General features: G+C 41.2%; 1 protein-coding gene across 12 annotated transcripts in view; it reads right to left on the minus strand.

Annotated features, from left to right (window-relative positions):
- Positions 1-13,478, minus strand: part of ACACA (acetyl-CoA carboxylase alpha) — a 219,896-nt gene that overhangs the window by 26,611 nt on the left and 179,807 nt on the right. For all 12 annotated transcript variants that reach the window (XM_081161538.1, XM_081161546.1, XM_081161544.1 and 9 more), the window contains 4 exons: positions 13,263-13,383; positions 9,835-9,931; positions 6,333-6,429; positions 5,335-5,470 (listed from right to left, as the gene is read on the minus strand). In XM_081161538.1, the coding sequence (XP_081017664.1) occupies positions 5,335-5,470; positions 6,333-6,429; positions 9,835-9,931; positions 13,263-13,383 (451 nt within the window). The remainder of the gene's footprint in view (positions 1-5,334; positions 5,471-6,332; positions 6,430-9,834; positions 9,932-13,262; positions 13,384-13,478) is intronic.

The following is a 13,478-nucleotide window of genomic DNA, read 5'->3' on the forward strand; positions in this document are numbered from 1 at the left end:
TTGGGAGGAAAGCAAAGACCAAAAAAATTTACTGCTAATTACACAACTGCTGTATGAAGAGCAGGGAATAAAGGACTTTAAGAGCTTTACGCTAATTCTGTGGTTATGAAAATAATTGCTCAGTTCAAATTATTTTAACTAAATTAATTCTTTAGTGGATATTTCTACCAGTGCTACATAATAAAATAATTGTGTAATTAGCAATACATTTTTCAGTGCTGCCAAGAGTACAGTCTCAGAACAAGTAATGGAAAGGAGTGGCCCTCATCAGTATCACGCACAGAGAAGAAATGGAAGGCACAGATAAAAGAAGTAAAACAACAGAAAAATAGCACACAAAAAGTCATCCTATATGAAAAAGAAAAAAGTGAGTTAGAAGTAAATGAAGGGAAAGTTTCCAGCCTCTTCACTCACTTGTTTGTTAAAGACATACCTACATCAAAATCTGTCTCTGTACTATGATTAACAGACCCAGGTCCCCAAAAGAAAGGGGGGACTTTAAAGTGTACTTCCACTTAGTTAATTTTAAAAAGCTGGTTTCTTAGTATATGCAAATAGTTTGGGATGAAGCTGAGTGTGTGTGCATTTTTATTTTGTGAAATGCACTTTGGTCCCTTCTGTCATTATCATGGCTAGTTCACTGACTACTAAGAAGCATCATTTCATATATATTCACACATAAATTATTTAGTCATCAGAAAAATCATCTTGTTCTTTTTTTTAATCCTCATTCGAGGACATTTTTTCCATTGCTTTGTCAGACAGAGTGGAGGGGAGGGAGGAAGGAGGAGAGAAACACCGCCGTGAGAGATGCATCGGCCCGCTGCCTCCCGAACGTGCCCTGACTGGGAATTGAACCCAGGACTCTTCGGTGCTTGGGCCAATGCTCCAACCACTGAGTCACCCTGGCCTGGGACATCTTGTTCTTATATCCAAGTTACAGGTGAGTAAACTGAGGCTTAAATAAGTGGCAGAGAGAAGGCTTGAACCCAGATCTACTGGGATCTAAAGTCCATATTCTACTACCTCAATCTCAACTCACCAGTCTTACTGCACAGAAAGGGCACGGGGCTGAGGTAACCTGCTTTCCAGCACCTGATTCAATGGCTGAGCAAAACAGAAACCAGAAGAGACCTGGATAAGCGATTCAATATTTCTAAATTTTGGCTGGATTCTTTGAATGGTCAACAATGTCAGAAATTATACTGATGATACTACCAGCTTGTATCTGACTGCCAAACAATTATCTTCAGGCCCCAAGACTGAGTAGAAAAGGGGCATCAAGGTTTATTACAGCTGACAAGCTGGGGACTGAAAACAAAATATCTCCATCTAACCTGGAATACCAACAGACCAACAATTCAACCATCAAAACATCCTAAAAGCAACAAAGGCTACTGAAACATAAACAAACATACAAACAAACAGGCTCTACAAACAACAGGCTCACACTGAATCACAGCTGCCCCAAACCACACATTTTGAAAGGCAGGTTGAAGCACTTGGCAACAATCTGACACACACTTGTCTGAAATCCATATTTAAAAGACAGAGCAAAATCACAGCCAAGAATAGCAGGGGAGGGGCTGTTCTCAAGGGTTTAGGTGAGACATCAGTCTAGGGAATTTTAAAGCTATGCATATGCTGACTGTCGATTTTCAGGCCATAAGAAATGCAACTGGGAATGGAAACTACTGATAGGCTCTTCATTGGAAAGGCGGGAGCTTGGAGTTTTCTAAGCATTCTGACCACAGAACATCTGCATGAATGGAGATCACACAGCTTTTCCAGTGTGTTCTCACCAACCAGACACCAACCCTGCCTGGAGGCTTCACTGTTACACAACACAGATAAACCGTGGCCACCACATGCACCGAATAAGGGAGCAGGGTGATAGGGTGTTTCCACAGTGCCCCACACTCTCGAAACTGGAACAGATCATATTGACTTGGGGAGAGATTATCTGCTAGAAGCTGAAAGTAAACATTAGGCATATACAGGCTGCATATACATGATGTTCTCTCATGAGTTCATTATGGTTGGCTGACACTGTATTTCAACATCCAAGTAATCAGAGACTTTAACATAGACTTTCATTCCAGTTAAAGTTTTCAATAAATGTTTTTTTATTGTTATTTATAACCTGTCCCAGGAAAAAATAATAAGTATAACATGAAAAGCCAACTGAGAGTGACCCTGTAGCACCAGCAGTGAGGCGGCTTAATATCACTGGGATTTGCATCCTATCAAGCTATTCATGCTGAGACTGGGACCCTGGTGCTAATTTCTAGTAAATTTCACGCTTGATGTCTCCCTGTTGTGGGTCATTGCCGGTTCGTCTAAATAAACTGCTTCCAAATGGCTCTTCCATCTAAATATTCAGCCAGTTTTTATAATTTAATTTTGCATTATGCTGAATAGCCTTCCGGCCAGATAGAACTCATTGGAAAAAAAGCACCAATACCATCTTGACATGCTTTTATTTATTTATTTATATTTTTACTGCTCGAATTAGACCTCCTAGGCCGACTAGTAAAGAGTTTTTTTTTTCCCTCCACTAATGTCAATTTTCAGCATAGCAAGAGCTGTCTCTAATCTTTTCCTACTCATTACACACAATTTTGGAGTCATTTTACCCACAGTGCAGTCGGCTCCTGGCTGTGTGTTTGTGTGCACTGAGGGATGGCATAATTGTTTATTTTCCCTCCCTGCATAATCCCCAGCCAGTATTGAAACCAAAACTGCAAACATCTCCCCAAGGGATATGGAATGACACTCAGCTTAGGTCCTGTTACATGAGATAATACATAGAAAACATCCTGACCTGTATGTAAATACGAAAGGCAATGTTCTTCCTTCCCCCTCCTTTCACACTGATCTCTATCTTCCCCAAAGCTTTTCTGTCTTAAGTAATGCGTAATTGGATGCAGCAGCACCAAAATTCAGGAAACAGAGCTGGCCCTGGTCTATAGCAGCCCAATAACTCACTTCTGACCAGAGGGGAAGGGAGGGGAAAAGGGGGAGTTATTGTTTAATGGGCACAGATTTATGTTGAGGATGAGGAAAACGCTGGGTGCATATATTGGTGATGGTAACACAACATTGTGAAAGTAATGTTGCTGGAGTTGTACACTTACAAATTGTTAATATGAGAAATATTATGTTACGTATATTTCACCGCAATAAAGAACCATAACTCATTTCTGAGCTCTTGTCACAATAACCAAGGACAACTCCACAACAGAGGGGAGGTAGGTGAACAATAACTTTCTCAGGAACCTAGATACTCTATTCCAGGGATATTCTAGTAGATCTGAGCTCTAAAAATCAGCCAACTGCTACAGGAAGTCAGACAGATCTGTGTTCCTTTCCCAAATCGGTCATTTTTAGCTAAATGATCTTGGCAAATTTATTTAACCTAAAGTCTCAATTTATGTAAATTGCAGATAATAATATAACCGACCCCTCAGAGGTGCTTGTTGTGATGATTATGTAAGATGATGCGTGTGAAATGGTGAGCACAGTTTCGGGTGAAAAGAGCTCAATGAATCTTAATTGTTGTTGTTCTTATTGTTACAGGGCTAGCAGCCAATCTAGGCTTGGGCCAAAACATGTAGCAGAATTGAAGCTTTTCCTATAAGAGGCACATGGCAAACTTCTGAACTCTGAACCCATTAGACAAAGTAGCCAGGCTGACTTACTCCTAAGTAATGTTAGGAAGAGTCAATTTGCAATGCCCCACCCCCTACTCCCCAGAAGAATGTAACTAAGAAGTAATAGCAATGTACTCTCTCTTAAATTTTAATGTAAACCTTATAGCCAAAGAATTTGAGATTAAGTGAAATCTGACACTAAATGAACCTCATATATATAAATAAAAGTGGTTTCAGGCTCCTTTCCCCAAATTTAATATAGTATCATTTTCTTTTGAACACTGTGGGTATTTTGTTTATACTTTATACATTATGACTTTATCATTCTGCCCAAGACATTTTTCTTGACTCCTTGAGGCAAGATCTGTTTCTGACTTGTTTTTGTTTTGTCTGCAGTAGCTAGCACAGTTCCTTGCACATAGGAACTCAATAAAAATATGTAGGATTGACTTATTTAATCTCTACTTTCAATATCTCATGGTATTTCCACTGATTTATTATCTTGGTCAAAAAACACTTCACCTTGATAATCTATGAAAAGTATACAGACATTAATTTGCATTTATAGTCTAAGTCTCCCCTAAGAAAAGTGTAAATGTGGCAGTTCTCCAGCAAATATGGGCAAAGGGGTATTTTCCAACTAGAATTACAAAAAATCATGCTAGTCTTCAACATTTTGCCAGGAAGGCTGGCCATACAGGGCTTTTCCTAGCCAGGCAAAGGAGAGTTATTGGAGCAAGGCTCTAATCTCTCTCCATACATAGATAATAATCTATAAAAGGGTAACTTCCCCCATTTCCCCCTATAGAGCTAGAGATGCTCCTGCACCAAGGTACTTTCAGGTGCCCTAATGAGAGTTCATTCTCTCACATTTCATATGCCCTTCTCTGATTATTCTATTTACTCCCTCCTTCCATTCCCCTAACCCATTCTACTACACTTCACAATCCTGAGTACTCTGACATTCCTCAGCATACTCATCCTTTCCTGGTATATAGTCCTGGCCTCAGCATGGCCACTGGAGAGAGCACTCCACTCCTCGAAGAGGCAGAGTATGTTTCCTGTGGTGTTCCCTGAACTGTTCGAGTGGTTCTGCACACAGAGGGTTCTCAGTAATGTGGATACTGGCTGCCTAATCACTAAGCAATTCCCACAGCATAGAGCAGGGCCTTTATAATAATGGTCTAATAGGCTGGAGCCACAGGCCCAGGGCTGTTGTTGGATAATAATAAACCATATCACAAATTACCACAAAGAACAGCCTCTGGTATAGTCTCTGTTCGTTTTCTTCTGGTAAAGGCTAATTTCAGTATCTGTCTTGGTCACTGCAGTGTTAAAGAGTAACATCAACAAAAAGTATGCCCAGAAAAGAGGGACTAAGTACGATCCTTTTTCTCCAGGAACATCATTCACCTGTGAAAGCTAATCCATAACAGCAGTCCACCTAGATAACACTAGCAGGCTGTTCTGATATTTTGTATGGAATTGTAAAACATATTGAATTTTCCCATTCAGGTTGCCACTCAGAACCTATCTCAGAGGGTGCACAATCCCCAAAAAGCCTAGGGTGATGGGCTGCCAGGGCATCCATAGGCTCTGCCCAGTATAAACCCTCCCTCCCCCTGCTGCAGGGTTCAGGGGAACCAGCTATGCCCCTCCAGCCCAGAGCCAGGCCAATCACCTTTCATCCCACCAGAGAAGCCTCTCCAGTTAGCGAAGACCATCAGAGGCAGCCCTTCACGGTTGAAGTCCTTGATAGCCTGATAGGTCTTAAACGCAGAGTCTGGGAACCAAACCTGGCCAGCCTGCTGGATTATCTGTTGGGGAAAATGAAAGAGGAAGACACAATTAACAACACAGTCTGAGGGGGCATCTGTCCAGAAATTCAAAATCAAACTAAACAAAAACTGTTGGTCATCATGAAGATGTTCTTTGAAGTAGGAAAAAAAAGACCCTGGATCTTCGACTTTTTTTGAGTCCTCATTACACGGCCACTCTTTAGTCAAAAGAGGGAAACCTTACTGCTTCTACTGGAAGAATGCACTCTTAGGATCCTTGCTCTGGGCTTCCCAAGGTCAACTTTAGACTCAACTACATTACTCCTCAAGGCAGCCAATTGTGTACAGGCTGCAAGTCCTCTCACTTCTGTGCTTAGCACAGCTATTCCTGTTCTGTGGTTAATCAACAGACACTAGATGTGACCCTGCTGAATAGCCTCCTCCCTGATCTTCCCGCTCCTCATTTTCTGCATCTTGTCAGGACGTGAAAATGCTATCCATCCTTTAAAAAACAGATGGGCTGTGCTGTTCACAATTTGGCAGACTCCACTAGCTACTAGTAGTAGCTCTTACGTGTGTGCACTCAGAGAATCTGGGACCAAGGAGACCTCAGCATTGTCTCAGTTGCCTTTCTAAGACCACATCTCCAACAAAGGTAGACTGTTTTCCAGCATCAGCAAGACAACTGTAAAGACCTGTTTAATTTTCCAGGCAGATTTTACCTTGCAGTATATTTAGCATCACCTTAAAAGTGAGCACAAGATGGTTTGAAATCATTCAAGGCTGCTGACTGCCCTTCCCTCTAAAATTGGTGGTTTGCAGTGCTCCCAACATATCCACAGGCTCTGCAGAAGGGAAACAGCTCCAAGCACAGGTACACACAGTACTCAGAGTGACCTACCTTGGCTTCAGAATCCAGGTTTGCAGGATCAGCTGGGATACTTAGTTCCACTGTTCGGGTTTCTACGGCAACTACTCCCACAGGTATTCCTCCTAACCTGATAAAAAATGAGCCACGTAAGAACCTAATGTGTGTCAACATTACAGCCAGTCATTTATTTTCCAATCTCACATCAAAACATTGGGGGAAAATACTAGAAATGAATACAGAGAGCAGGGGGAAATCTTCTGGGGTAAAATGTGAGACTCCAGATTTGGTGAACATGGTAAATTTTTGTAAATATGGTAAGAAGCTACCCTCAGAATCACTCTGATTCACCACCACACGATAAATTCAAACCAAGGGTTGTACTAGGGGAGCCTCTAGCACTTTAGACTCAACAGCCCAGCATGTGTGCGAGCATGCACACACATCCGTCTTTGTGGTTGCCAAATAAGATTTCTCAGTTCACCATAAAGCCTCCCTCTGATGAAGATGGAGGGAAACTGTCCAAAAGGTAGTCAGAAGCTGAAACTTTCAGGAACTGTTTTAAGAAATGATGGCACTGCTGAAATAGAGCTGTAGTTTTCTATGAAGCACTAATAACGAGGTTCCAGATAAGACCTGAGCGTATGCAGGTCTCACCCCTGGGCGTGTGGGTGGGAAGTATGTGTAGGTATGTTGTGGGGATGAAGAAAAATATGTGTCAAGTGTAGGGAGGTGGCTAAACAATTTAACTTTCTTCCTCATTGGAAAAGAACAATGGGACAGGGATAACTTTCATCAGTAGTAATCTTGGTGAAACAGGTGATCTGTATTGGAAATATGTATTTAATCCCCAAGCTACGTTAATTTTAAAAACTGTCCAAAAGCTCAAAGCTTCTGCATCTTGGTTCTCATAAAGATTTCTGAGTAGTAAGCAGCAGAGAGAGAGAGAGAGAGAGAGAAAGGGAGGGAGGGAGGGAGGGAGGGAAAGAGAGGGAGGAAAAGAGGGAACGGGACAGAGAGAGAGAGAGAGAGAGAGAGAGAGAGAGAGAGAGAGGGATTTAACTGCAAGGCACAGGGTGAGTCCTTACTCAGAAATGTAATTCAATCTTCACTTTCTCAGCTGCATTCCTTGGGGTTGGGGCTGGGACGGGTTATAGTCTCTCATTCCCCCACAGCATGCCCATAACAAACTTTTCCATGAAGGATGGTCTTCGGTTGTTACATTGGATACTAGAAATGGATTCTTGTCATCACGAGAGACCTGACAGGGGCCTGAGTGGGGACCACCCACCCCCTTGCCACCTGCCTGCACTGCATCAGAATCAGAATCAAAAGCCCTCTAGACAACCAGACAATGGGCAGGAGGTACTCAGGAGGGTTTAGAAATATTTCTGTTCACGATGATTAACAATCCAACTGGAAACTTGTAATTGCAAAAGCCACCCTAAATCGGTAACTTATAACTTATATATTAGGGCCCATGTGACCTAATAAAGAACATCTTTATCCGAGTATTACAGTTATTTATTGAACTTGAAAACAGCTCAGAACAACTTCTGTTTCCTATTATACTTCATATAAATTTTATCAGGCCAGCACATGAAGATGCTACATCTTGTTTTATAGTGTGTCCCTGGACAAGGTGCCATGGAATAATAAAAGACAATTTACAGCCAATAGCACACATATTCCAAACATACATACCAAAGATGAGTTTTGGCAGCACTTACAGTAACAATCCCAGAAGAATACATTTATATTTATTTCTTGAAATGCCATTGCTTTTGAAAGAAGCTAGCTCCATTTGTGTTTTATATACTTGTGAGCATGTGTATGTGTTTGGAGCAAGAAGCCCAGAACTCATCAGATGGAAAGAAAGGAAGAATTCAGAGTGAGCGCCGCAATAAACAATGGCAGAGCTGGCCAAAGCCAAGCCTGACTGATCTTGCCCACAGACAATCATTCGTGTAAAGATTTATTCACTTGTTTACCATGGGAGGATCTTAAAGACCTTAACAAAGGTTTGGCTTTCAGAGGGTTAAAATCTGTCATGTTTTTTACAGACAGGAAAACCAGAGCAGAAGAGGTAAGAGGTGAATTTTCAGGAAAGTTGGTCCAAGTGCGGTGTGAGGACTCCCCAGCAAACCGACAGGTCCTGGGCAGGAGGGCTCGCTCTAGTGCATCCTCTACCTCCACCTCCCCAGTGGGGACTTCACCAGGTACAGAGAGTAATTCTCACTGGGGCCCAGACGCCTGCGGTTAGGTGGAAGCCCTGAGATGTGAGAGAAAGCGGGAGCCAGTCCCTGCGGGGTTTGGTCTGGGCGGACTCTAGGCTGACTCATTGAGAGTCACAGTGGAAGATCCTGTCTGTGAGACTTGCCGTGTGATGGCTCCTTGTCACTGGCAGCATGAGCCGTGCTGACCTGCTGTACTGAGAGAGCCACAAAGCCTAGAGTTATTTGCAAGGCTAGAATCTAAATCTCAGCCCAATGTGGCATGTTTGAGAATCTTGAGCAGGTGCCACTTTTCACTGAGATAAGAAAAACTGATTGCCCTCGAGAGGAAGGTGAGCCCCAGATGTGGGTCCCTAGGGCAGCGTGTCTCTGCAGTGCAGATGAGATTAAGATCAGCCGTGGCAGGTGCTCGTGATGGCGAGCGCTACAGATTATTTCGTGCAGAGCTTGCTGTTGAGTGAAGCACTTCTTAGAGTGGGTATTAAAATTTGATAGAAACTTACATTTCCCACTTGAAAAACATAGGTATCCCAGCTTATTTTACTCACTCCTGTTTCAGGTAAACGTCTTTCTTTTTTGGTAATTCAAATCTGCCGACAAACCAGTATAGTGCCCTTATTATTTAAATAATCCTGATGCCAAGAAGGAACTTCTTTCAAGTTACATAGAGAAGTAGATGAAACTGAGTCACTTACCACCTACTTCTGAAAGAAAATGGTCTTTGGGAAGAGGGGTGCCGTTGGTGGGCTGTGGCTATTTACACCCCCAAACAGCTTTTCTTTCAGTATTATAAAAAGGAAATATTGTCAAAACCAGATTTTAGATTAAACGCATCATTGGAGAGACACACTGGGAACCAGCCCTCCAGTTATGCTGCCTCAGGAATGACCATAATCCAGTATTCTTAGGAACTTTAGACAAAGAGAGCATTACTGGTCAGAACCTATATAGTCATGGGCCTTTCCTTCCTTGTTTTTTAAAATTTTTTAATCCTCACCCAAGGAGTAAGGATATTTTTTCCACTGATTATTAGAGAGAGTGGAAGGAAGGGGGGAAGGGGGAGAGAGAGAGAGAGAAAAACATCCATGTGAGAGAGACACAACTATTGGTTACCTCCCACAAGTGCCCTGACTGAGGGTGGGGATTGAACCTGCAACCCAGGTAGGTGCCCTTGACTGGAATCAAACCCACAACCCTCCAGTGCTCAGATGGACGCTCTAACCACTGAGCCACATCGACTGGGGCCCCTTCTTCTTTTTAGTTGGGAGGAAAAGGAGCTTCCAGAACAAACGAGCTCTTACCTGGCTCTGCCAACCACCACAGTCTGTGCCCAAGGCTGCATGATTTCTGAGAAAGACCCATAGTCAAAAAAGCCACTCAACCACTGACCTTTCTGGGCTATAGAAGGAAAAGAAAGAGAAGTCAGCCCACTTCAAATGCACGGGAACTGGCAAGTTTAATTTGCCAGCTGGGTTTGGGGGACTATTTTGGGGAGTTTGTTGTGTTTTTAACCATGTAATAGATGGAAGCATTAGGCAGCTAAATGTTCATTTGCCTTCAGACATCATCTCCTAGTTCATTTGCTAGGCTGCATAAAAAGACTCATTTATCAGCAAAAGCATCATTTATTGTTAAACGATGGGGCTCGGCTAGCAGAGAGAGTTTGCACTGCTTTTAAATAAATAACTTGGCTTTTTTCAAAACACCACAAACATTTGTCAAAAGACAGCCAAGTCATTAAAGATGTTTTCAAAATGTCTGTTTCTATTTTAAAATTTAGCTTACAATTTTGTTTGATTCCACTGATTTTCTTTTAATGGAAAGCTAAAGACCACCAAATGATAAGTATTAATGCTCAGATGAGGATCCAAATTTGGGAAAAAGAAAAGGGACTCAGCTTTTCTGATAGAAAAGCAACAAGATATACTTATACTTCATTTATAGCTGACAAAGAATAGTCTCTCCACAAGAAAGGGCCATACCCACATACTGACAGACAGTGAAAACAATGGTTAAGATGCACATACTTAATGTCATTAACCTCCCTTGCACATAAAATTTCCTTCACTGGCAACACACGTAACTCTCAACATCTTAGTTTAAGAAAAAAACCTTTTGTTCCACAGGTATCCATGTTTAACCAGGGCTCCATAAAAGCTTCTGCAAATAACTGTTTCCTAGCGTGCCCTCTCAGCTCTTGGTTTCTCAGTGATTCTTCTCATTTGAGCATGGCCCTCCGCCCCTTAAAAACCCAAGTCCAAAACCAATTAAAAGTAGAGATCCGAGCAAGCTAACCTCTGCTGACTTAAACAGGATGGAGAGTGTTTTATCAAGACTAAACTTGTAATTACTGTGTTCTACATTCCTTGCCTCTATGGCCCCAGTGTAAAATGTGATCATCCATTTCAAAATTATCTCTCTATCGTGAGCCCAAAGCTGATCTTTTAGATTCTGGTCTCGTGTTGGGCGTCAGTTTGAAGAATATCACAGCACTATCTTCTCTAATAAATGACTTTAACTTTTCACCTAGAAGATATCTGCTTTAACTTATCACAGGGAATCATCTGCTTTCTTTAACGTTTCCACTAAATTAAAATCTGAAGTCACTCGATTTGGGAGCAAGCGTTAGCTGCACATAGACAGCAGGATGAATTACTAGGGAGTTGATGAAAAAATATTATCCAAAAACCAGAAAACTTAGTTTATCACAAATTCCATTTTATTCTGTAGATCTCATTAATAATGGCCACGATAATGCCCATACACACACACGCACACACCTGTTTGCCCCATGAAAGAGAACTCAATTTTTGATGAAGGTTCTAAACCAAATTTCTGAATGCATCAGGATACTGTCATTTTAACTTCATCTGCTTGGATTATTTTATGATTCATACTTCAATGACAATGATTTAGAATTACAAAATTCATTTCAAAATGGAAATATTTTCTTTAAAAACCTTCCTGCCTTCTATGTCAACTGGGGGCTATGGCTATTGTAGGGGGCGCCTCACTGCCCTCAAAGAGCAGGTCATGTTCAGATCAAACAAAGAACTTAGAAACCAGCTAACATGGATCCCGCAGTTCCTAGGAGAGCACTCACTGAATCTTGTTCTGAATTTTCCCAGAAAAGTTCTGGATTTTATCTCAGGCTCATAGTTCTTACCATAAAAATGGTATAAAAATGAGAGGTAGGGAGGAGATTACTATGGTGATTTTCCTGGCTATGTAAGAAAAACTATTTAGTTTTATTAAGATAAATAAGAAAAGGCACTGAAGACAACAGGTAAAAATTTAAACTAAAATCAACCTTCCTCTGGTTATTTTTCTACACTATCTATAATTAGGCTTCAGATTAAGCCTAGCTCCTAAGTAATAGCTGTGTGACCTTGCACAAATCATTTAACTTCTCTGAGCTTCTAAAACGATGATCTCTTTGTATCTCTGAGAGGTAGCAAGCCCAAATAAGATAAATGCTTTATCGTCCTTCCTGGCTTAGAGTGGGTGCCCACAAAGGTTTATTAAGTCTTCCTTATGAAGACCTCTTTCTCTTTCAACAAAATCACAATGACTCAAATTTAATTATCTCCTGCATTCCATTCTTCTTTAAGATATAGCCTTTCTTTGCAACAGTTACAATAAACATGCAAAAAAGAACAAACACTTTCTCGAGCAACCTGAAAAAATAAATTCAAAATGGAGCAGGGGGATTTGGGGCTTCCTAGTAAGTATGGTTTGTGAAAACAGCCAAATGGACCAACAAATGAAAATGCACATTTGCTTTATATGGAGCTACTTTTGTTTTTGTTTTTAAAGTTAGATAAAAATCAGCCCCAAGACAGAGGGATATATTACATAAACATGGAGGAAGAGCTTGTTTTGTTCTATATATTTGTAAAATTAAAAGTTCTGGACAGTCTCCTCATGAATAAATGATCCTACATTAACAACTAAAGCAAGTGCCAAAACTATTACCAATATTGTAAGAAAAGAAGGGCTTACACAGGGTGGGTGCTCAACAGCAGCTCGCTGAGAAGGTGTCACACTCTATGCTGAGAGGTCTCAAAGACCTTTTCTTTCTTTTTTTTAAAAAATATATCTTTATTGATTTCAGAGAGAGGAAGGGAGAGGGAGAGAGAGAAAGAAACATCCATGATGAGAGAGTTGTCATTGATCGGCTGCCTCCTGCACGCCCCCGACTAGGGATCGAACCCGCAACCCAGGCCTGTGCCCTGAATGGGAATCAAACTGTGATCTCCTGGATACTAGGTCGATGCTCAACCGCTGAGCCACACCCGGCTGGGCTCAAAGACTTTTTCTAAAACTGATCCGATTAATCTGTTTATAGAAACTAAATGGTCAAAGATTTTGGTCCTGTAGTTCTGTGACTCTATGGCTTATATTTAACTGTTTTAAAGTCTTTGAACCTATTAAGTAATAAGTGCTTTAATAGCAGAATAAACAGAAGAAATGTATTAGTAACTATACTGCTCATGACTCAATGACGGATTTGTAAATCCCATCTCATTATTTTTCATTTGGTCTTGAAGAATTGTCCACCTTTTTCTTCGGAATACATTTTTCAGATTTTTCTCACTTCCAGGTACTTAGTAGCTGTTTTCTTTGTTACATGCTACTGTTCAGAAATTGGTTTGTGATTGAAAAAAATAAAACAAAAACTGAAAGCTGGAGGGCCAAGGTACCACAGAATCCTTAAACATATACATACTTGGGTGAGGACGGCCTGCTAGCATCCATCGAGGATCATATGGGGTCTTTGTGGGGACAAACTCGATGATTCTATCTATAGGATCTTTGGAGTTCAGGATAGGAACTGAACTGTTTACACTCTGAAAGGAAATTGGGAGGGAAAGAGCAAGCAATCAGTAAACAACAGTCTTATACTTCAGCTCGGCAACAATCATTACAAAGACAGCAGGGCCCA

Source organism: Miniopterus schreibersii (assembly GCF_964146895.1).
Source record: "Miniopterus schreibersii genome assembly, chromosome: 16".
NCBI classification, from domain to species: Eukaryota; Metazoa; Chordata; class Mammalia; order Chiroptera; family Miniopteridae; genus Miniopterus; species Miniopterus schreibersii.